Below are 26,679 nucleotides of genomic sequence, written 5' to 3'. Positions count from 1 at the left end.
ATTTTCGTTGACAGTGCTATATATAAAGTGACCTTGTCTATCTGAGAAACGGTTTATACTGAACTCCTCTGTCAATTTTTGGTGTAAAGACTTGAAACTTAATATATAAGGGAATTTAGACCTGTGAAATAAATTCAATTTGGTCTTTAGCTGGTAAGAATAGCTTATAAGGGGTCAAAATTGAAAAAAAAAGTCGACTTAAGTGCTATTGTATGCATGTGCAAATATACATTTATATATTTTACGTTATTTTTAAAAAGTTTTTATATGCATTAGGACATAGTACAGATGATAATGAATAAAACTGAATAGGTATGTTTTGGTTTTGATTCTAACTGATGGCAACCAAGTAATATTTTTTTTCTACTTTTAAAATCATTACTATATATTAGGTATACTATGATAATCAATAGTTCTATAATAATAAATACGAAATCTGCATGAATTAAAATATCATATTTAAGTGTATCTTACGACTGAGCAATGCCAGGCGGTCTACTAGTATGTGTGTGTGTGTGTATATATATATATATATATATATATATATATATATATGTATATATGAGAAACAAAATTACAGCTGTAAGTTGAAATTTACAATCAAAATTTATTGTTCGACTGAATAGTCCAAAAAACAATTTAAAAAGTCCACAGAATAAGGACTTTGTAAATTGTTTTTTGGAGTATTCAGTCGAACAATAAATTTTGATTGTAAATTTCAACTTACAGTTTTAATTTTCTTTCTCTTAAAATAAGCTCTACTCTCTATTGCGTATTGAGCTTTTTTATTTGGTTGGTATTAAATTGTCTATATATAAATACTGGTATTTATATTAGATTGAAGTTTATCATTGCGTATATCAGGTAAGCACTATATCCTTTTAATTTCATTACTATATATATATATATATATATATATATATACAGTTATATAAATGCAACTTAGTATGAGTTCGTTTCTTATAGACTCCAAAACGGCTGCACAGATTTTCTTTAAAATTTACAGAACTTTAGTGTATAAGTCTGGGAGTGATCTTAGTTAAGTCTTGTCTCAGAATACTCCTGATAATTACCGATAATCGAAACCGTTATTTTAATGTATCTATCCTTTGTAAAGCCATTTTTTCCATGTCGGCGCTTAGTAACAATGATAGAACAATGGGCTGTGAAAATTCTACTGTTTTTTTTTAGTTTTTTGTGCATGACGTGGTCTGTAGGTCAAACTCTTCATGTAAATTTCTTAATTTTTTTCATTAACTGCAAAGAATTTTATAAGACTTAAAAATTTATGTGTTTTTTTTTTTGTGTGTTCTTTTTTTTTCTTTCCATGATGTGGTCTGTAAGTTCATACTCCACACCTAAATTTCTTAATGTTCTTTTTTCTGGAAAGAAGTTTGCATAAAATAATTTTATAAAAGAAACAATAGGTCGTCTAGAGTGCAGTGTAGAATAATATATATTTTGGAATAAGTTACTGCATGGAGGTCTGTGAAGCTGTGTCCTGGGTGGTTTTACAGATTCTGCTGACAATAAAAATATCGGAGTATGAAATATTTGTTGATCATCATTCAATCCTGGGTAACGTCGGGTCTCCCTGCTAGTGTATATATATATATATATATATATATATATAGGTTGTGTATGTGTGTATATTTTACTGCAATCTTGACTTAGTAACAGGTTGTAGTTGATGTAATATGAAACCAAGATTTGTTTGTGGTTCATCTCTCAATCTCTTTTGATCTTCTCAGTCGATATCAGGACATAATGTTTTTTTTTGTGATTATTTAGATTATTTATTCTTTTGGCAAAAAAATCATGTAGAATATCTGCATGAATATAATTACATGTAATAGTTGACTAAAGATGATCATTCCATAAGAAAACCGAAAAAAACTAATAGGGAATTAAAATGAATGTTTAAAAGAATATGCAAATTACTAGATCTTTGCTAGTGAATGCAATTCTATGACCCATATATAAGAACATTGTATTTTCTTTTAAAATAAATAGAAAAGAGGGGGTTTAATATGAATATCAATACACACAAAAGAGAAACGAATTTATAGGAGTGTATATATATATAAAATCATCTACACTGTATCATAAAAGTAGTGATGTCAATGTATGTAAAGAAAACATGTAAAAATACTGTTACCACAAAATAAATTAAAAAAAAAAAGACATGTTTGAAATTTAAGGAATTAAATTGAAGTGACATACATATAATTCACATTGGTAAGAGATTATTGTCATACTAGTAGGAGCTGTGGAAATTTCACAAAATGTGAAATATATTTAATCAACAAAAATATTTTAATAAAACTGATATTTTTCTGGGTAGACAATCTTCAATTTTCTTTTTCAGTCCAGCGTCTCTTGGCAAACAATGTTCTTCTTTGTCTTACCTGTTTCTTTTGAATGTTCTCTTTGTTTTTAGTGTTTTGCTGACTTCTTTCTGTAAAGAACTGCTGCACATCGAAATTATGAGTTCCTTGCTCACACCATTACATCAATGATTGTATATTATTATAATCATATTCAAAAACGAGGCTACATCAAAGAGAAATTACTTTCATATTCTTGTCCAAGGTTGCCTGATTCGCCTATTTAAAGTCAAATTTCGTGAATCTTTGCCTTCTTTGAAGTACTTTGGCCTTCTTTGAAGTATTTTGGCCTTCCAAAGTTGTATTTAATTTTTTTAAAGTGTGACATACAGACAAACGAAGGAAGGAACTAATAAATTGCTTTTTAGCTAAGAAAACGTGACAATATGAGGTGACGGCACATATATCAGAGTACAGGAGAACGTTATAATCTGTTTAACAGCTCAGTTTTATGTTCTGCTAGGGGTGAAGTGTGGTAAAAATGTCTAATGATTGGATAGTTCATAAAACAATAGTAAAGTGTTAAGATAAGCCACTTTTTAAATATTATTATCGTTATACGTACAGTAGAACCCCGGGATACGGTTACCCTAGGATACGTTTTTTAAAGGTTATGATGTGGAATACAATGTTTTTCCAGTCCCTGGTTACGGTATTTGCCCGGCTTTACAGTGTTATTTATAATGTTGTTTGATTATGTACATGTGTGTTATATACTGTACTGTATTTTGTTACTAATTTTTAATACCATATCCCGGGATTCTACTATATATATATATATATATATATGTATATATATATGTTTTTATTATATTTTCACCCCAATATATATATATATATATATATTACTAGTACGAACACACAACATTGTCCAGAATGTAATGAGTAACTCCATATCTTTCTATCTCTAGCATGTATAAGTTCAGTAGCTTTTTATCCTTTTGAAACATACGCGATATTTTCCTAGTCTCTTTACATAGTTTTAAACTTCATAGCAGCATTTCAATTCTTATATTTCAATTTTTATAGGTTATAAATAAAATTATCTTATACGAGCACATAAATTATTTTACTGCCTATAATGTTTTCAGAATATATATTGTTATAGGAATCTATCTCTATCTTAATGTTATACAGGGTGACCCCCCCAAAAAAAAAACAAAACAAAAGCTAAATGGAGGCCATCTAGAACATATGTTGTAGAACGGAGAAAAAAAGGCCAAAGACTCTAGTGTTTTGATGTGATGTTTCGAATATAATAAACTAGTTATGACCAAAGTTTCATTACATTCGGACAAAACACTAAGAAACAGGGCCTAATTAGATTTGGGGCCCGTTTTTTTGAGTCACCCTATAAAATAAAATAAGATTGTCTGGCTCGAACACATGTTATTAGCAGTATAATAACGTGTGTTTATTTATCCATATTTCTTTCAAGTCAAATTTTCTTACTTCCTTCCACGTTTTCCTTGTTCTTACCCTGTGGTCAAGACTTGCTACCTTAACTGTTTTACATTTAGTGACCAAAGAAATCTCATCCATTTTTTTCAATGGTTATGCCATCAAAGTCTTCTGTTCTGTAGACATCTCCATATTAATAATGTAATTACCATTCTCAGAGCATATATCTTCCTTTGATTAAAATGATATGAATTATATAGCGAATATTGTATAGAAATAAAAAGGAACAAACCGAGTTATGTGTCCATCAATGTTTCGTCTTTATTTCAAGACTTCCTCTGACGAAACGTCGATGAACATATAACTTGGTTTGTTCCTTTTTATTTCTATATTTTGTCGCAATACTATTTCCATTATTCTCATCAGAGCATATTATAAGGCCGAAATTTATGTAAGAAACTTGATAAAAATGTTTGTCCATTAGTTTTTAAATCCATAAGTATCTTTATTTTCAAAAAGATTCTGTTCTATTTGTTCTGCTAAAACGTAGATTAAAGATCAATCATTGCATTTCCTTTTATTTTTACTGTGTTTGAAATCCCATGAAGATCGATGAACTAGTTTTTCATCCTAACGACAGATACACAGTCGTCCATCTTTATTACACATATATTTAAAAAGAAAGCAAGAAGGTTTTCAGTGATCTCGTGTTGTGGCATCACTTATGATAGTGCACTTGATGGTTCTACATGCAACATTATCTTTTTGACTTTAATAATGAGAACTAATAACTGCTAATAATGAGAACCTACACAGTCTAACATATAAAGTTATCTTGTTGGATTTTCAAATAATCATCATCATCATCTTTGTCTTCTTCTTAACGCTTGTTTTACAAGCTAAAATATATTGAATGGCTTTAAGAAATTGACTTCCAAACTAACCTATTTCTGACCAGGTCTTTATTTATCCACCTTTCTCTCAAGTCTATTTTTATCAGTTCCTGTTATTATTTCCGTGTTCTTCCCTTATGGACAGAATCTGCTACCTCAACTGTTCTACAGTTACTTACCCAAGAACTCTCAACCATTCTTTTAATATGGCCATACCATCAAAGTCTCCTGGTCTGCACACACTTCCTATTTATTCAGATCTGATCTTCCTCTAAGGTTATCAGAACTAAGCTTTTCTTTAAGACTGACATTACACATCCATTATATCATTCTCATAGCATTTCTCTCCATGCAACGCATGTCCTCAACTTTTACTGAAAAAAAGTTCCAAGTCAGACTCAAATAGCATTTAAACTGACAAATCAAACTTTACTTTTGACTAGCCGATGTTCCTTTGTTATTGTTGTACTATGTTATGGGCATTACTCCGCTACAGTTTATTAAAAAAACAAAAACAAGATTACTTAGTCTAAAAATAAAGATCACGCAAGGTGGATAACTCATTTTAAATTGAAGAATATAATAGGAATTGCTTACAAATTTGCATACTAATTAAAATCTAAAATGATTTTACTGCAGCTCAAACAACACTAGATAGGTGCAGCTAGTACACAAGATATTAAAAGATATGTGTGCATCTGATATACCCAATGTTTTAATGAGAAAGAAAAGAATACAACGCAGTTGGATAAAAATAATTATTTCTTGCATTTCTACAGGTTGCGTTACTTCGTAATTGATGGTTTTTTTAAAACAAAACTCTTTTTTGTTTCTATATTAGAATAAAGTTTGTTTTGTAATTATTAATGACTTCATTGATAGACGTTTTTAAGTTGAGATAGAGTAAAGAGGGTTGCAAAGGTCTGAAATCAGCTTCAGTCACTGGCGTCTTGTTGTAAAACATTCACAGTAAGATCTCATCTTTCTACCGCAGTTAAAAAGAGCTTTTTCTTCTTCTTTATGTGTAAAGTTACTTTTCAAAAACTTCCCTCTTGTGGAAAAAAATATATCACAGGACTGCTTCCCTGTAGACTACAACATGGTCATCTTCAAAACAGTGCTAACAAATACATGTCATAAACTGTTTCTGCAAGTAAACAAGCTTTGTTTATTCCACTAATCATTTTCAATCGTCTCATAATATTCTTCAGCATTAACCCTTATCCATAAGTAGTTTTTGTCCTTGATAAGTGGTGATACATTAGTCAAAAAAAAAAAGAAAAAAAAAAAGCAAAAAAAAACTTGTGAACTGATTTTTGAATTCCCTCAAATGTTTGCTTTTGATTATCTTCTAATATGTTGCTCAGAATCTGTCATTGGTTCTTTAATTCACACAAGTCAACATTTCTGACTCTCTTTAAAATATCGGAAATTCAGCCAATGCCATTGGACATCTCACAAATCAATTATTTCCTAACCTGTACTTGTATTGATCTGTATACTAAATGGATCATATAACATCAGCAGAAATATCTGAAAAAATTAAAACGCATATTCAGAATGATGTTATTTTATTTTCTATCAATGCATATCAACTGCAAAAGAAAGAAAAAAAAAGGGGGTAAAAAAAACAAGGAAGAAAAATAAACTTTTAAACAATAATTTAACTTTCATATTTATATATTTTTCATAAATATTGATGTGTACAATATTTAAATATACGTATACACCTGCCATAAAAAACGGCAGAAAAAAGAATTATGCTTGTTCAGTGTTTATAATCATATAAAATATCATTGAAAACAGTAAAAAAAAAAAAAAAATTAGAAAACGTCTCAAACTGGAAAGTTTAGAAAAAGAAAAACGTACCAATTAGTATAGAAAGAAGAAAGTAAAAAATAAACAAGTCTCATTATGGAAATAGAGGAAAGAAGTTTTTTTCTTCTGAATTTATTGAAGACAGCAATGGGTTTTCTGACTTGTAATTTGTTTTATGTTATCCCTTAAACACTTGAAATATTTTCATCAGGTAATTTTATTTACTAACTTTTATGTGACGGGATGGATATCAATTGAATTGTACGCAAATAAATATACACATTAGTCCTTATTATGGAGTGGAGGACTGTTAATGAACTCGGGCATAGTTTAGTAAATGTGTATTTCAATAAAATCTGCTTTCAACAAACATTAAGAATATCGTTAATATTGAAATTTAACTCAACTTTATTCATTTATCATTTTTTTTTGTGAAACATTGATAAGACAAATATTTCTGTCCCCATAATAAAGGTTGTCGACAGGAAATGTAAATCGTTACTGAATTTTATGTAGACAGTAATAGTAGTCTTATTCGCTAAATTTAGATTTTTCTTATGAATAAACATTCATGTAAATTCCATTTTTCAACCCGTATAAGAGTTTTCATCAGTAAAATACAGACAATGTATATATATATATATATATATATATATATATATATATATATATATATATATTTATATTTAAAGGAGATTAGAACAATAGTCTAAAGAGCAGAGTGTATTTTAATGTAATAGTAAAATTACTAGTTTAATTAAAATACAAGGAAAGAAAAAGTGCTCGTTGTAATTTAGATATATAATAAGCTCGATAGGTAAATATCCTAGAGCTAATTTAATATTTAGTAATGTGATTGATAATTTAAAAATCAAATTATAATTAAATTAAAAATCCGTTTCATAAGAAGGAACAACAACAACAAAATCAAAATGATTTTGTTGTTGTTCCTTCTTATGAAACGGATTTTTAATTTAATTATAATTTGATTTTTAAATTATCAATCACATTACTAAATATATATATATATATATATATATATATATATATTATACAGAGCATGTTGTCGCTTAGTTATTGTATTCTCTTCTCAGATTGAATTTTTTATGTTCGATTCCAGTGGTTTATTGCTTTTGTATGTGCATGGGAGTTATGAATAAAAATATTTTGTGTTTGAATGCATTGAAAATTAAATATTATAACGTTTTAATGACAAGTCAAAATGCAGATTTTTTTCCAAAAGTTTTTATAAATAAAAATATTTATATATCCCAATTCTAATTTTCGACCCATATGAGTCTTCAAGAAAAAAAAAAACCGAACAATATTTTTTTTATATGGCATGTTGTCATTTAACCATATATGAACATCATAAGAATTTTATTGGATATATAATTTTTGCTGACCTGTTCAGTCGCACTTACATACTTATAATTATATAATTACATAATTATATTCCCTGATTAATTTTAGTTGAAAATAGATCTTCTTAAAGACCATTCACTAAATGTAATCCACTTTTAATAGATATATAAATATATATGATATATGTTTTATCATTTTATTTCAGTTGTTTGTTGTTTTATTTTGTGTGTGATTTTTCGTTTTTATTACTCGTTACAGTTAAAAAAAAATGAAGCCATATTTTTCGTATGGACTAGTACATAGTTTTGGTTTAACTGATGACAAAGACACCTCTTATGCTTTTTTAGTACTACATTATGAACTCAAAGTCAGAGGTACGTTTCAATTTTGGTTATATTAATAAAAACATAGCACTTGGTTTAAATTCAGTCACCTCTTACAATATTTTTTTTTAGTAATAATTCATTAAAAAAACAAAGACAGAGCCAAAATACAAAACAAACAAAAACCCTTTTTGCCATCCTGGATTGATCTGTTTGTTTCTCTACTGAATGAAGATCAGAAGGCATTGGATTTAGGGTTTCTGAATTCAGACACATTCTTCTTGCAAGAATGAATCAATATTTCGTTGCATTGGAACTTTTTGATTCTTAATTCCTGGATTTGGCTTGTTCATTCTCACGGCACTTTTGTATATTATTCTCGATGAAGTCCAGAACACGAATGATGTCACCACGTTTCTCTTCAACCAGAACGGTCAGCCAGCCACCCTCATTGGTGAAACCCATACTCATCAGATTATCCAACGCATCAGCATAACGACGAACTGAAAAACAAGAAAGAAAACCATTTTCACTTTTCTCGCTGCCAAATATATAGTGCAACCAACGCATTCATCAGCAAAAGCTTTCAGTCTTCAGATAAACATAAAAATTCATGGTTCCAATCATTTGGATGACTATTCTCATCTTGGTTGTTAAATTTACGTTTTCGCCGATGTAACCTATAACCTTTTTAAGATGTATTTTTTTTTTTAACTTGGGAATCTTTATGTCACTCTTGGGAACCTATACAGAAATTCAAATAGATCCTTTTATTTAATGTATAGGAGTGGATTTTTCTCGTTCTGTCAGTCAGGATAGAAGTGTTAATTTTGATATTATTCTTGTCACAAGGATTATAATTTCAACTGATTGTTAATCAATGCCTTTAACAGTTACCCCATGGGTCCATGTTTATAACTCTAGTATGAATTCTGTGAACTTTAAATCTAATCTTGTTTAAATATGTCGTATTACTACTTATAAGGAGTCTTAAAAAAATAAATTTGAATTCAGGAAAGTTTCCTGAATAGATTTCACATTCAGAAGATCGTAACTTTCAGATGTTTATCTATAAGTTTATCTCAAAGATGATCCCCAATATATCAACACAATCCCCAGATTATCTCTGAACTGAAGAAGGCCATCAGAGCCCAAATTAGGATAGTGTGTCAATTATTGACAATTTTGCTGAGAGTGTCCAGTTGTAATGATCATTAAATGATGAAACAAAGACTGTTGGAGATTTGTGACTGAACTACTGTTGCTACTGAGATCCTCCAGTTACTGCGATTGAACGACTTGACTTGGTGCATCAGTTGCAATTTAGAAGACTTTCTGCCTCCCTAGCTAATTTGGAAAAATTTGCCGAGAAAGCACTCTAGTGCTGAAATTACAGGAATGGTGCTGATAAATAAATAAGTAAAATTAATTCCCAACCGAACTTGTCACAATCAAGAGTTTTAGGTATTTATTGACTGTCTTTCTTGATTTCTTGAGTTTGAAATTAAACATCTTTTGTTTTTGTTTAGTTGTGAAAAGTTCAGATTTATGTTTCTGTTCTCTCGATTGTGATTAAAATAAAAGGAAATCATTAGCACGTATGCTCATGATGTATCGGTCACGTGACTCTTCCATCGAGCATAGCCATTATTTACTAAAATTAAGGCAGGTATTTTACACACCACTACAAACTCTTAAAACTTCAAATATTTGGATGAAATTTATATCTTATTTATAAAATTTTCTTGGGAAAAGAATGGACATAATCTCAAATTAGTAAGTACCATGCTAAGAGTGTTACAAGGGCTAAACCTTCCTTAAAACTTCAAATATAGTAGATATTAGTGAAATTTATACTCTACAAGATGATTATATAGCTAGTTATGAATCTCCACATTCCATTCTATATGCTGCATCCCTATGCCATGCTTCCTAAGCAAGCTATGGGGGCAAACCCACTTTAAAATTCCAAGACATATATCCGATTTTAATATAATGTAAACCACATGTATAACACTAAGTTTCCGAAAATTTCAACTTTTTTTTAAGCACGAAATGGAGGGAGAGCAGTAAAAAAAAAAAAAAGAAAAAAAAAGAAAGAAAAAAAGTAATATGGTGTTATAAGTGTAGTGAAAAGGACATAGTAGTATTTTTCATTCATTCCTGAGCAACGTTTGGTCTTTCTGATAGTTATTTTATGAATGAAAACATAAAGAGACATAAACCTACTTTTTGGATAATATAAGTTATTATCCACAATTGGTTTTGCCACATTGGTGTCTTCTGTAGTTGCTTGTTCCTCTTTTGGATCTTCTGTCGTAGACGAGACACTGTCAGTGGTGATGATTGCTCCAGTATCTTCAGAAGGTGCCGCTGCTGCTGCCGTTGTTGTATCTGCCTCTGCATCAGTAGCCTGAGCATCATCTGTCGGTGTTGAAACTCCCTTTGCTGCCCCACCATCGCTTGCTATCACAGTGCTATCCGCATCAACAGAATTGCAACTATTAACTGACTCATCCTTCTTGTCCTTCTTGGTCATTTCAGTCATATTGGAATCCTTTACTGAAGATACTTCACTCTTGGAAGAGACCCCAGTCATCTGAAAAAATATTAATATTTCATGTTAAAATAAAATAGTGATGTTTCCAAGGATTCAACATATATGGTTTGGAATAGGGTAAACAAAACTTTACCTTTGATGCTATAAGTAGCTATTAATTTACATAATACTAAAACTCTAGTAATCTTGATTGCTTGTTTTTACATTAAGTATTAGCTTGTGGGATAAAAGGTGAATTAGATGGGAAGAGCTAAGAGGAAAATAAAAAGATAGCCTAAATAGATGATGTAAATAATAATTCAACCCGAAAACCGTTGTCTGTCTAGTGAGTCATCAGAACAAGTATTTTGATCAAGTGATACAAATCTAGCTTTATTCAGCAGCAGTAGTGTTGGAAACGAACAGATATCAGTAAAATAAATAAATAATACAGGGTTTAATAGACGAAATAAAAAATATGATATTTAATAAAAAGAAGAATTTAATTCAAAAACTTAACGCTCACAAAAAAGATGATATTTAGAGACCCCCCTCCAAAAAAAAAAAAAAGACATCCAATCAAACATAAGTTCTCAAGCTAATATAGTTACAAATTTGATTGAATACATAACCTCTTTGGCAGAGGTAACAAATAAACTCCATTGATACCCACCGTTGTAGATTCTACTTGTGTCTTGGAACTGCTAGATTCAATGCTGGTCGACGTTGTGCTGGTTGTCATTTTATTAGTGTCATTTGATTTGGAAGATGCGCCCAGAATGGTCCAATCACCTGATGTCTTATCTGGTGGAGACTGTGTGAAATAAAAGGAAAATTATTGCAATTACTGTTTTGTAAAAAAAAAATTTTAACTTTTGTTTCCTAATAATAATTCTCGTCCTTCACTTCCATCCAAACTCTTGTTCACAGATGTGTCATAATATTTTAATTTGAAATAACTAAAACTTTTAAATAAAAAATGGAAAAGAAAAGAAAATTTCAAATATCCTGACTTCTTTATTTTGATACATAGATAATTTTAGTTAGGTGGCTACTCCCTCCAATTAAAATGAACAAACAACTTTTTTTAGTTAAATTATTAATGAAAAAATTGAAAAAATATATTCATGTTTGATTTTGTAGATTCATTTGAATTTAATGAATGTTTGTTAAATATAGAATTTAGTCTTCCCAAATGGTTATTCATTTAGTTTAGACACTAATGTTATTCTTGTTCTTGTCACACGTGTGTTCTTTTTAAGCCTTCTAATGTTTTTCATTTTTTAATCCCATTGCTGCCACGATGTAATGTGCTTATGCGCAATACATAGTAACATAGGTATTGTGTAAGTTTACTGGTTTATTAACGTATATATACAAAGACACATAAAAAACAGGCCTAAGTGTAAAGAGTTCTGCTGTATCCTATGTGTTCCTATGATCAGGGGTTACAGTCCTTGTGTGTAACTCAAGTTACTTAGCTTCAGTCATCATCATACCCTATGGATCCCAAAATTCTATTGTTGGCATTGGTTTCTCCGATATTTTTCTAGTCAGGATTCTTTCTAGAAAGACATCAGGTATCTATGGGAGGGATCACGAGACGGTTGCCGACATCTTAAGTGAAATTGATTTTTGTGGAATGAACTGGATCCAGACTTTGAACACCAAGGTTGTCAGTCCATGTCGTTAACCACTAGACTACCGTCATTTCCCACTTAGTCTCGCTGATCTAACAGGAACCCTTATATGAATAGTACTATATTCATATCTATAAAATACTGTAATGTTATAAATAAATCAGCCATTTAAAACGTTCCCCCCTCCTCCAAAAAGAAAACAAAACGAAAAAGTGATGTTAGAAGTGAGTTGAGTTTGGTATTATACGTAAAATGGATATTGATATAAAAATTCATGTAACATTTAAATAATAATTATTGAAAGCTTTACGATAGTCACAATCTGTTCATCTTACGATCAACACAAACTGAACCCCTCTCCAAAAATGCAAACAAAACACGAAAAAATGCTACGAATTTCAATAGGATTGTTTTACTAATTGCACATACAGAATTGTAAATCTTACCCCGTTATAACTGAACAAGCTTTCTCGGTATCGTGATTTGCCAACCATTTCATGAGAGTCTAGATCAGATGCTCGGCTTCGACGTGATTCTTTTTCCTCAGAATGATATGACTGCTCCATTGTGCTAGCTTGGCTCATACCCGACAGGTTGGACATTGGGTTATCGTTGAAGAGAGACCATTCATTCCTTGAATACGGATGACCAATACTTGACGCAAAGGCTGCAAGAGAAAATATAAAGACACAAATGAAAATTTACAACTTTTCATAAAAGCTTCCTGCTGATTTATTATTTTTCACAAAAGAAAACTAAAATTACATAAACACCTAATTCTTTTATGCCCCACCCCCCAAATGAATCCGTTTTAGCCACCGAAAAATATTAGAATTAGAACAAAACTATACATAAACTAATCACACACACGTGTGTGTGTGTGTGTGTGTGTGTGTGTGTGTGAGGATATGTTGAAAAGAAATCAATAAAGTGCTCGATCGAAAGCTTTGTTGAATTACAAACTATTTATTCAAAAATTATACAATACTGATTCTGGAGATGATTGCACTCACACAGAAGGCCCTTACTGTCTAGAAAAGAAACTTGGAGGAGTTAATATGGACTCTAAGGAACTTTTCTAACCAATAAAAGTATTCTGTCAATTAAACCATGATCCATTTACAGAATCAGTAATGCACAGTTTTTAAATGAATAATTTGTATAATATATATATATATATATATATATATATATATATATATATATTTAGAACAATGTTGTCAAATGTACAAATTTGCTCAAATTTGGATAATTTTTCAGATCCCATTTGGTGCATAACTTCATAAAATTTTTCCTATGCATATAACTTTATTTGTGCAAATTATTTCCTGTATAAACGGACTTAATGTAAGAAAGAGTGCTTATGAAAGACCGGTGTTGAGATGATGGTAGTGACTCCATCAATCTTGGCTCGACAGCATTAGTGAAAAGGTCTGATATCACAAAGCTTTAAATCCGCAATCAAGTAATGGAGACATCATTTCGTTGCAACAATCATGAAATAAAAAACATTATCCAATAAACCAGAAACATTGAAATATATTATTTTGTTTATTTAAGAATTGGCGCTACTTATTTATCTTTTGGAGTGCTGTTAATGTAAACGGGTGGATTCATTTTAGGCAGTTGTTAGCCCAAAGGATAGTAATGATGTAACTCGAATGGACTGAACACACCGAAAACTTGTTTTCTTCAGTCACAACAAATTGCAACATTTAGGTGGTAAAAAATAATAAAAAAAACAACTTTGAATTCAACATCAAACTCCGGTTAAGGTTGATGGCATGTATAAAACATGAACAATGATTGAAAAACAAAATTTACTAACACTAGTCAAAATATTATTACATCTGTGACCACAAGAGCTCGTTATACCTAATTTTGTGCAATAATATTGGAGCTTTAAGCTTTTAAAATTACTACTTTTATTATTAGTATTTTAATTTAGACCTTCAACAAGGCATCTGACATTCTAAGAGTTATTCATGCTACATTGTGTCCAATAGTTTTGGAGGCTCTAAATGCTTTATTACTATTATTATTATTATCGCACTAAGAATTCTCAAACAAGTCAACATCAGAGATTGCTCAATGACAACAACCGGCGGTATTCCCTGGAGTCTGAGTGACAATAAGTCTCCTCAGATTATCCGTACTCTTCACCTCAATCAATAACGTTTGTAAATGAATTTGCATCATCGCAATACATTTGTCATTGACCTTTTGTTGACAATGATCATTGGTTTTCATTGGAATTTGAATGCCAATAAGCCTCCACAAGGTCCCAGCGTCCTTTGCACCTCCATGTGGAAGTCTAGTTAGTGCTTTCTCTCCTTGGTCTTTCCATCTCCCTTGACTCTTCGACTATTTGGTGTGCCAGTTGATGCCGACACTGCTATTATTTTTGGGTTGGGGGTAGTCAACTTACAATTTTACAATTTCATCATTATTATTATTATTATTATTATTATTATTATTATTATTATTATCATTATTAGTTGTAGTAGTAGTTATATTAGATGTAATTGTTATTACTTTATTAGTGTAGGTAATAGTCGTAGTAGTAATGTAATTGTGAAACCATATGACACATTCGGCATTCCATTGGTTATTCATGTTTTGAATCCATGCTTATCATTGATAGTATTAATTATTAGAGTGGTAACAATAGCAAATAGTTGTAATGTCGACTCTCCCACCTGTTATGTCAAGGGTTCTTCATGCTACATCTGATAGAATGTCGTCAAATAGTCTTTAAATCACCATCAGTTGAGGTAATGGCTTTAGCTGTAATAGTAGTATTAGAAGTATGGCCCCCTTTGACACACCAACTATGTCAAGAAGCCATCATGCAACGTTGGTACCATTCTGCCATATAGGTTCTAGAGCTTGTAAATATCTATCGATTTTATTATTACTGTCATAACAGTAACATGCTTAGTCCCATCTCTATGAAACACCAGTCATCACAAGAATGTCGCAGCATATGCATGACAGACAGACAGACAGACAAAAATACTGTACTATAAAATAACCTCAACGAGCAGGTGAGAATGTTACAAGATTGTGCACCCCCTGATGACATGACAGTTACCTGCATATTTCTTAGTCTGTCCCCCGAAACTGTTCCAATTCCTGCCTACTCTGATGGGTTCAATCGAAGTATTCTTTTGTTTATAGGTGTTCTTGATAACACACAGACGACTTCTAAATATATGCGCGATTCACGTGCGATCTGAATCAAAGAACACGTGCTCAACAAGTGATTGGTAACTACATCACAAAAAGACTAACACATCACGTATGAGCAACTATACAACACTCTGTCAAAATCCTAGCAACTCATTTTCACATTTGAGTTAATAATTAGAAACTTTATTATACATTGTCCAATCAGATTGATTGTCTTGCATTGAGAAATTAATCTTTCAGTTGTAAATCATTTACTAAATGATCCCACTTAAATGATCCGTATTTGAAGATAATTACTCGAAAAATGAATAATTTAAAGAAAAACAGGAAAAATAAGAGAATATGAAAGCTAATCAAACTTGGTTAAAACCTTAGAATTGCATTAAAAAGAAAAGTAAACATTTAGAACGTTTATATTAGTTGATGATGAGCAGTCGATTCTTATATGAATACAATACACTGCCAAAAAGCAAGAAACTCCTTTTGATATTTTAGTAGATTTCAACCTTCCAATCTCTTAATTTCGCAACCAGTTGTCACCGAAAAATATCGTCAAATATAACTGATTATTAGTGAATTGAACTCATGATTGAAATGTGTTTCCTGGTGATTGTTTTTATGAAATGATCTTTCACCAAAATATGCTTAGCATTTAATCTTAATAACGTTGTAAATTATTGCGCAATTGTTATCTATCGTTCGTAAATTGTCTTCCTACTTACAAGACCGATTCATAATTGGCGATGATTGGCCGTCCATGTTTCGAGGTAATGCACTTCTCAGCTCGCCATCTTCAGTGCGACATTTCAGCAGCATTGGACTAACCGGAGACACAGGACCGTATGTATAGGAATATTGCTGGAAAAGAAATAAAGAAACTGGGATAATTCGATAGATGTATACATTTGAACATATGTTATGATTAACAAAGCTTTTAGTCATGTATATTGCAAGGTAACTCAAAGCCCCAATTTATATAGGTAATTCATAAGAAACAGTCTTCCTTACTAACAACAAAGCAGCATTTCCCTCTTCTGCATTCTTAATGACAGCAGCAATATCCTATCAGTAATATAAGAGCTACCAAGGTTTCTAATACTATGGATACTAAAGCAGTCTGCGTATCGCAGACTTAGAACTTGAATAAGCCAACTTTATCGCTGAAACTTCACAAAATACAAAAGAAAACACTATTTGTCGTAAAGCATAAATTGGGAATGTAACCCTAAATCATAATATATTGACTAGACAACCAAATAAACTTTTACCAATATGCCAATAATTACTACTCCAATATAAAATTTACCATTGAACATTCAGGCACTTATATTTTATTCTTAGACATAATAATCTGATTAAAGAATAATAGGTTAAAACTTCGAACACAAAAACATCAAAGGTTAGTTCTTATTTAAGTCACCTATATAAGAATAAAACGGGTCATTTAAATAATGAACAACTACCGAGACCTGTGGAAATTCCACATGGGATTCATTCATATGTAATATATTGGTGTTGACATTTTGTAGAATTTCAGATATGATATTACTATAGCTTTTTTGTAAAAACTGCAAAAGTATTTATCTAAGCTACCAGGGCAAAACCCGGTCATAAAGTACGCTTAAATATGATATTTTAATTATTGCAGATTTCGTATATATTATTAGATTATATATATAGTTAATGTTCTATCGATTTTTATATATTATAAAGTTGCGATTTAAAAAAAAAAAAAAAAAAAATCCTGACTTGGGTGCATTAGCTGAAATCGAAACCTAAATACAAACTTATGAATATATATATATATATATATATATATATATATATACTAGCGGGCGGTACCCGGTGTTGCCCGGGTGTTTGGAGGTGTGTGTGATCACTCGGGTGTTTGTGTCGGAGGGGGGGTGGTAAAAAAAAAAGTTTTGGTAGGTAAGTAAGAAGGATCGAACCTGAACCCTTGAGGCAAAGTTGGAAATTAAAGTGTGAAAAAAAAAACGTGCAACGCTAATCACTAGGCCATCACAAAATACTAAAAGAAACACGTTTGAATTTATTTAAGTATTTAGAATTGGCAGGTGCCCGTTTTAATGACTTAATGAGGTCAACTTTGAATGCGGGGGTAGTATTTTATTTACTGCTGGAAGGCTTTTTTATTTTTTATTTTTTTGGTTTCCCCAAGATGTTGGGGGGGGGACTAGCTCCCTATAAAAAGAGGATTGTCCAAATTGAATGGCAATTGTCTGATATAAGGAAAAACTCCACATTGATCAAAGCTGATTGCTTTTGGACGTTCCCGGCGATTGCACAGGAGCAATGTCGGTATTTATTTGCTCCCCCACCGAGCAAATTAGGCACAAGGCCGATTTTTAATGGGAGGAGTGAAGGGGAAATGGGGACCAACTCCCCGGGGAGTAGGGGAGCTGGATAGTGACAATTGGTATGAAGGGTTTCCCCTACATTGACCAAGGTCTTATATGTGAGGTTGCCCCCACATATGGTCTTTGCTTGCAGTATCTGCCGGAACAGATACTACATTTTGATCTTGATATTTAATTTATTCCGTTTAAAGAAAAAATTACAATTAAAAAAATTTCAATATAAAATTAAAAAATTTAAAAATATAAAATCTCCAAAAAGACAAAATAAATTTAAGCACAAGGCCTTATAAGATCTGGGGAGGGGAATGTTGCAGGGTCTTTGTAACTAAAGTAAAAATTGGAGTCTTTGGCGACTTATTCTTGACTGGCAACATTTACCACAATACCTCATTCACTCTGTGGACTCTAAACTAACTAATGAATTCCCAGCGTTTTAGCAAAAAGCATATATTTACAATTACTGCGTGTGTGTGTGTGTGTGTGTGTGTGTGTGTGTGTGTGTGTGTGCATTTTTTTTTTCTTTTTTTTAAATAAAATAAGTGTGTATATGTGTGTGTGAAAAAAGTCCAATTCATTGGAAAAATAAAAGTTCTTAATTTGGTAACAAAAAGTTCGTGTTGAGGAGTGGGGAAAACAACCTAGAAAAAATGATCAAATAAAATTGCCTAGTGCATTGTTAGTAAGGTCCCTTCCTGAGCTAATCTAAGTAGTTAGATCGCCTACTGTTTTCTGGGGCACCAAAAACAAGCGGAGAAATCCCTAGTGGTGATTGGAGTGGATTCTTATCGGGTATTGGGGGAAAAAATAAATAAAGCATCAAAAAACCAAAAGGGGGTGAATGAGGGGTGTTAGAAGGCGACCTCCGAGTAAGGGTTGACCAGGGGTGACAAAACAAAAGAGGGGGAGGTAATGGTAGGGTAGCTTCGGAAGGTTCTCTAGTGCCAAAACAAACAATCGGGGGACTGAATCTCATTTGTTCCACCAGTCAAGAGTCTGTTTAATTTTCTATTGCTAATCTAGCAGGATGGGTTCCGTAGGACCCAGTACCGCGTATGCCATGCCTATGGTGGTAACACGAATTCAAACTTAGCACCTCATTGGATGCACAAGCTAGTGTCATGCACCCACCTCGTGTCAAAGACGACTTGAGGCAACCTCCTCCAATCGCATCTGATCTTTACTTTAAGCAGATGTTTAAAGTAGACGATCAGATCCCGATCCGGAACAGATATTCCTTTGCGGACTCTCTTGAGGCATGTGATCCATATGACCATTGTTGCTACTGCTAGGATTGCCAGAAAACCCATTCTTTTCTCCCTAGGCAGCGGTGGATCAATGTTCTCCACAAAGTATGACTTGTCAAGTTCAAGAAGGCGCTTGGCATCGATGCGAGCCGTTACCTCGTTGACGTACCCTAGGAGGGTCTTAAGCCTTCTGCAGCAGAAAAAAGCATGACTGACCATTTCCATCATGCCTTCGTCGCAGCGCAGGCAATAGGCCCGGGCCTCTTCTTTGTGAAAGTGGAGTTCGTCAAAGAGGGGCAGTGCGTTCCGGACAAGTCGCCAGGTAAGGGAAAATTCCGAGTTGGTAAGAAAGTCTCGTCCTAGCGCCCAACTCCATTGAGAGCAGACCTCCTCTAACGATATCCCAATCCGTCTCACTAGCGGTTCCTTTTTGCTACACCCCACTAGCTCCCGATAAAGCCTGTTCCTAGACTGTCGAGGATACCGGTACCCGGCAATACTCTAAGTGTGGACCGGCATTCAGCGTAGAATTTTTGTTCCCCCCTCGGTCAAAGTTTGGTCGAGACCGAGGGGTCAGATATAAGACTGGAAAATGAGCTTTCAACTGCAGTGACCCATGGAACGTCTACGTACAGCGAACGGTTCAGGAAGGCCAACCTCTCTGCGTGCTTGTGATGCAGGAGATCAGGCAGTCCCAAACCTCCCTCACTCGGATTTCGAATACAGACCTCTCTGCAAACAATGCTTACCCTCGTTCCACAAGAGTGAATCGAGGTGCTCCTGTAAGCTGATTCGTTGTTCTGCAGGGAGGGGAAGTACAGACAGACGGTAAAGGATGAGCGGAAAGACGTATGTAGCGCACGTCTCCGCCTGACCCTTCAAGGACAATTTCCTTCGAATTCAAGTCTTGACAGGTTTGACCTTGGCCTCTACTTCCGACCAGTTTTTCTCCAGCTGGAGACCTGGTCTGAACCACACACCGAGGATCCAGGCCGTCGGTCCAACTGAAGATGCCCGGAAGCGAATTTATTCTGTCCAGGCACCCAACTGCAGACCCACCAACTTACCGCGATTGAAGACGGCCCCCATAACTTCTTTGTATTGAGTGAGCACCTCGGTGACCACTTGAATGTCCGTGGGGCAAGACACGAACACGGTGACGTGATCAGCGAACGCGGAAACCATGGCTCGTGTGCCTCCAGGGAGAGCTATCCCGCGCAAGACTGGTGTAGTTTCCCCATCCCTTAACTTGCGAAGGAGGGGTTTCAACGCCAGGATGTACAAGAGAGGTGACAGCAGACAACCCTGTTGCACCGACCGGGAGACGGCAAATGACTCCGACAGCTTACCGTTTCTCTGCACCGCTACCATTGGCCTGTCAACAGTACAAAGGTCCACTTGCGGAAGTCCGGATTAAAACCGATCACCTCCACCACAGATCCCAGGAACCAATGGTCCAGCCTATCGAAAGCCTTGGACTGATCCAAACTGATCAGCGTGGCCTTGGCGTCGTGTTCTGTCCCGTCTATTATCGTATGGATCAAATGAAAATTGCCCTGAATTGATCTCCTCCTTCACAGCATAGCTCTGGTCTAGTTCGATCAAGTCAGTGATGACAACTTACAAACGATTCGCAAGAACCTTGGCCGAAATCTTTAACTCTGTGTTTCTTGTCACCCAGGCCACGGAGGACTGGGAACGATGTCTTAAGCTCTGTTTCGTTTTTATTATGATACGAAAAAGCTTAATGCACACGCGGCGATCAAAAATTGTTGAATATTTATCTTTTAAAAGTCGGGCAAATGAAAACCTAAGAATAAGCGAAGTAAAAAAAGAAAACAGAAAAACGAACGTTGAAACTTATCTGAAAAATAAAATGGGGGGTACCCGGGCGGTGGGTAATCAAAACATCGAAAAAAAAAACACAAAAAAAAATTTGTGTCTGTTGAAAGTTTTTAGCCGACACACGAACACACATACAAACATACATACACACATTTTCGCTTTTATATATAATATATATATATATTATATATATATATTTATATATATATATATTTTTTTTTACACAGTGATCACCACTTATCAAGGCCAGGAAGCCACTCAGGATAAGGGTTTTATATATATATTATATATATATTTATATATAGATTAGCCGGTGGTACCCGGCGTTGCCTGGGTGTTTTTGGGTGTGTGTGTAGTTGGGTGGGGGTGGTGGGTGTTAATGAAAACCTAAGAATAAGCGAAGTAAAAAAAAACTAATGTAAGGCAAATGCGAAACAAAAAAACGAACGTCATGTGAAAAATGGCTTAAATAACCCTGCTTCAATATTAAAATTGAAAAAATCGAAAAATAAAGAAGACATCTCATACCACGATTCGAACCCAAAACCTTTAGACAATGAGGCCGCACTCTAAACAACTGAACTAAGACGACGTCCACAAAATTATGTCGCTTTTTCAAATATTTAAAGTAAATCAGGTTATGACGTCATATAATGCATGCGTAGAAGCGAACTCGTCATGAGAGGACGGTTTTTGCTGACCACCCCTGTAGAAAACTACTGATTTCAGGGTGAAGGAATTAACGTTTTTGGCCAATTTTTCGATATTTGTCGGGCAAAGTTTGGAAGTTTAAAATGATACCAATATGGCGAAAATCCGTGCCCCCTGGAAAGTTTTAACGAGACATAGAAACACACATACATACATACAAACCAACACACATACATACACACATTTTCGCTTTTATATTTATACATATACTAGCGGGGGTACCCAGCATTGCCCGGGTGTTTGGCGGTGTGTGTGCTCGGGCGGGAGTGGGGGGTGTTAATCAAAACATAAGAATAAGCGAAGTAAAAAAAACTAACGTAAGGCAAACGAACAATAAAGAAAACGCAAAGCAGAAAAGCGAACGTTAAAAAAAAACCACATGAAAAATGGCTTAAATAACCTTGCTTCGGGGGTAACCGGTGTTGCCCGGGTGTATTTTGGTGGGGAGTGTTAATGAAAACCTAAGAATAAGCAAAGTAAAAAAACAGAAAAATCTGAAAAACACGTGAAAAATGGCTTAAATAACCCTGCTTCAATATTAAAATTGAAAAAATCAAAAAAAAAAAAAAAAGGAGACATCTCACACCACAATTCGAACCCAAAACCTTTGTTAATGTGGCCGCGCTCTAAACAACTGAGCTAAGACGACGTCCACAAAATTGTGTCACTTTTTCAAATATTTAAAGTAAATCAGGTTACGACGTCATATGACGCATGCGTAGAAGCGGAATCGTCATGAGAGGACGGTTTTTGCTACCCCCCTGTAGAAAACTTATCATTTTAGGGTGAATGAATTAACGTTTTTGGCCAATTTTTCGAAATTTGTCAGGCGAAGGTTGGAAATTTAAAATGATACCGATCTGGCGAAAATCCGTGACCTGTGTGGAAAGTTTTTGCGAGACATACAAACACACATACATGCACACATTTTCGCTTTTATATTTATACTAGCGAGGGGTACCCGGCGTTGCCCAGGTGTTTTTAGGTGTGTGTGGAAAAAAACAGGTGCCCGTGAAAAAAAACAAAGCCTTGACGACGCGCAGTTGGAAAATAGTAAAGTGTGAAAAAAAAAACAGGTGCTCATTTTTGATTGACGTGACGGCGATAGGTAATCAGCAGTCAGCATTTTGTGCGGGACAGTTTTTAATGAGGTCAATAAATCGGTTTGTTTGTTTTCAAAAACCTGCTCCCCCGTCTGATATCACGAAGTCGGCAAATGTTCACTGGCTCTTGGCCTGTTATTAGAGTCGAGTTTCGCTTTTTGTTTATACTGAAAACCAAGAGACAACTTTAAGCAGGTTTGAATTTATTTATTTAACTATAAAAACAGGCGTTCGCAATAAAAGTTAACTCTGCTGCTTCCATTTGACCTAATTAAGAAGGTCAAATAGAAGTCACGCTGGACGTTTTTCCCGGCGCAATGCCGAGAACGTCCGTTTGAGCTTAGTTTCAGTTTATTTATACTAAAATGCCCAATCAACACGCGAGAAGCCAACATAGCAATAATTTTGTAAAAGTCGACGTAAATAAATCTATAAGCTACATGCGTTCCCAAATCCTACATATTATCATCTAGGACCTATATACACAGTTTTAAGTGATAGTAACGACCCCGGGAGCATGTGCGAGTAAAGCCTTTTGAAGACATACACGAAATGGTCACACACATTTTGCCTTTTATATATATAGACTAGCGAGGGGTACCCAGCGTTGCCCGGGTGTTCGTAGGTGTGTGTGAAAAAAAAAAAAAAACAGGTGCCAGTGGAAAAAAAAGCCTTGACGACGCGCAGTTGGAAAATAATAAAATGTGAAAAAAACAGGTGCGCGTTTTTGATTGACATGACGGCGATAGCTATTCAGCAGTTAGTATTTTGTGCGGGACAGTTTTTAATGAGGTCAATAAATCGGTTTGTTTGTTTTTAAAAACCCGCTCCCCCATCTGATATGACGAAGTCGACATTGACCAAACGTTACTTAGCTCTCTAGAGACCACTGGCTCTGGGCCTGTGATCAGAGTCGAGTTTCGCTTTTTTTTAATACTGAAAACCGAATGTAACGCGTGCCGATGCGGGAAATGTGGAATAATTAACGTTTGAAAGTCAATAAAATTAAATAGACAGGCGAGCTCCGTGGTTAAGTGTGAGATATTACAATTTTGATAATGACGCTGCACCTTAATCAACTGAGCTAAGAGGATGCTGACAGAATTGAGTTGTTTTTTTTTTATTATTTAAACTAATTCAAATTCCGACGTCATTTGCGCATGCGTAGAAGCTTGTCATGAGAGAAGGATTTTTTGCTAGCCCTCCCTGTACAAAACTGGTCCGTTTAGGATGAAGGACTAAATGTTTTGGGTCAATTTTTCAATATTTGTTGGCCGAAGGTTCGAGCTTGATAATGATGTCTATCTGGCGAAAATCCGTGGCTTGTGTCAAAAGGTTTCGCGAGACATACAAACACACACACACACACACACACACACACACACACACACACATTTTACCTTATATATATATAGACTAGCGAGGGGTATCCGGCGTTGCCCGAGTGTTTGGAGGTGTGTGTAGAAACTCCGGGGGGGGGGGGGTTAAAAAAAGTAAGTATGAGGATCGAACCCGAACCATTGAGGCAAAGTTGTAAATTAAAGTGTGGAAAAAAAGTGCGACGTAAACCATTGCCCCACCGCGAGATGTTAACGGAAACACGTTTGAATTTATTTAATTACTTGGATTTAGCAGGTACCCGTTTTAATGAGTTAATGAAGTCAAGTTTGACTGCGGGATTTCATTTACTGCTGAACGCTTTTTCTCCCAAGATGTTATAGGAAAAAGACTAACCCACATGCGGCGAGCGACAAATGTTGAATATTTATCTTCCCGAAATCGTGCAAATTAAAAAGACAGGCGAGCTTCGTTGTTAACTGTGAGACATTACGATTTATATGTGATATAAAAAGTTTTAAAAAGTTGTGAACCGAGCGACCGCTTCTCTGAAAAAAGCCTTTTATTGACATACAGAAAAAGCGAACACACATACATACATACATACATTTTCGCTTTTATATTTATAGATAGAAGAAGATATATATATAAATAAAACTTGAGTTCCTTCAGCCATAACCAAAACTTTTGAAGAATTCTTGCTAAAATTATTTATGACAAGAAATGGAAGTACATAACAATTAAACGACCCGGATGTAAGCATGACACAGAAAATAACACGCACTCTATCATATTACTATATAGATTCTTTTTAGTTCGTGGATATGAATCTGGGGCTGATCCTAAAACGACCAGTCATCATTACAAAACGGAAATTGACGTGTTTACAGAATGAAACGCGGATGAAGAATTTAAAGTTTACTAAAGATTTAAATCACCTGTTCATTAGCATTTTTTCCGTATAAGATTTTTAGAGTTCACTTTAAAACATTAAATCGTCAAGTTAATAAATAAAAATAATGACAAACAATTTATATATTCAGGACGATATTTCAGGTGGCGCAAAACTTTAGGTCCACAGGCAACAAACTAACATAAACATTTTTTGTTTTTATTATTATAATCGTGTAAATATCATGTAATATCATGTAATATCATATATAATGCTTTATTATGTTTAAGATTGTATTATGGTAAAAAAGTTAAACATCCCAGAAAAAGAGCAGAAGTTTTGCTGCTTCATGCGGTGCAAATATCTGGATAAACAGGGAAATTCCACGCTAAAATTCATTGTTAACTATAAGTGTTTGAATTAATATCCGCCTTCTTACAAACACTTTCTTACTCGGCAGACATGCAATCTTTATACATTTTTCTATATGAAAATGTTATATAGTAAATTGCCGATGGGTCCAGACTTATACACCAATCTGCTTATCTCTTTCAATGTAACCGTATGTCACGGACGTTTTAAAATGTACAACTGAAAAGACTTAATTGAATTGCAGAAATTCGCGAAAATTTCAAAAACTTATTTTTTATCTCGTAAAGGATAAAGCGTCCTAATATTTCTGTCTCTATCTAAATTCGAATGGCATAGTTTTTTTTTCTATAAACTTTGCAAATATCTACGGCGTGCGTTTTACGTATTACTGCCCAAACAATCTGGAATTGCAGATTTAAAAGAAGTTCAAGCTTAAATCAAAGTACAAACAAAGAACAAGGAACAAAAAATATCAAATGACATGGCGTTTTATGTTTTTCTGTGGTGGGTAAGAAGAAAGGCGATACAAGGAACATCAGATGGATAATGTTATACAAGTTCGTCTTATCACTTCCGGTGAGCGTTTAGCAAGAAGAATTGAGGATTTCCTGTTCGTTTTGATATCTTCCACGTATCCCTGTGCGTAAAATAGAATTGTAACTTACCGATTCATTCATCCTTTTATAGTTTCCTTTTTTCTTTTTACATTTTTTTTTATTTCTTCCTCACTTTCTTCTTTTCTTTTGATTTATTTCTCATTACCCATTTTTTGTCAACCTACGTCTATTTAGTTTCTTTCTAGTTACTAATCTTCCTCGTTTTTTTTAAACATATTTTATTGGCTTCTTCTTCATCTTTCTTTCTTTCATTTTTCTTTTTTCAATGCTTCTTCTTCTTCTTCTTCTTCTTCTTTTTCTTCTTCTTCTTGATACCTTCACGTATTCTCGTGCATAAAATAAAATTGTACCTTATCGATTCATATGAATACCCTTTTATCGTTTCTCTTTTCTTCTTTTACGTTTTCTTCTCTTTTCATCCTTATTTTTTTCTCCTTACCATTCTTTTTCGTCAATATTTATTTATTTTATTTTCTCTTTTTTCTATTTGTTTTCGCGCTTTTCTATTCTGCCACATAAAGTGATATCTATAAAGTGAACATGTCTGTGTGTGTGTGTGTGCCTGTCTGTCTGTCTGTGTGTCTGTGGATATTTCCCTACACAATAACTCTGTCAATTTTT

The 26,679-nt window shown here is 33.8% G+C and overlaps 1 protein-coding gene and 1 long non-coding RNA gene across 3 annotated transcripts in view; one reads left to right on the top strand and one right to left on the bottom strand.

Annotated features, from left to right (window-relative positions):
- The window catches only part of LOC145242465 (uncharacterized), a 276,276-nt gene that overhangs the window by 12,730 nt on the left and 236,867 nt on the right, over window positions 1-26,679 (top strand). The gene's annotated exons all lie outside the window — the stretch shown is intronic.
- The window catches only part of LOC145242392 (uncharacterized), a 146,359-nt gene continuing 127,752 nt past the window's right edge, over window positions 8,073-26,679 (bottom strand). The window contains exons 4-8 of the mRNA XM_080105452.1: window positions 16,281-16,416; window positions 12,813-13,033; window positions 11,400-11,540; window positions 10,417-10,786; window positions 8,073-8,690 (exon numbers count right to left, since the gene is read on the bottom strand). Of these exons, the coding sequence (XP_079961578.1) occupies window positions 8,515-8,690; window positions 10,417-10,786; window positions 11,400-11,540; window positions 12,813-13,033; window positions 16,281-16,416 (1,044 nt within the window). The 3' untranslated portion in view covers window positions 8,073-8,514. The remainder of the gene's footprint in view (window positions 8,691-10,416; window positions 10,787-11,399; window positions 11,541-12,812; window positions 13,034-16,280; window positions 16,417-26,679) is intronic.

Source organism: Euprymna scolopes, chromosome 1 (genome assembly GCF_053919585.1).
Source record: "Euprymna scolopes isolate OS-2025 chromosome 1, ASM5391958v1, whole genome shotgun sequence".
Classification (NCBI taxonomy): Eukaryota; Metazoa; Mollusca; class Cephalopoda; order Sepiida; family Sepiolidae; genus Euprymna; species Euprymna scolopes.
The sequence above is the reverse complement of the archived record's forward strand: the minus strand, read 5'-3'. Positions and strand labels throughout refer to the sequence as shown.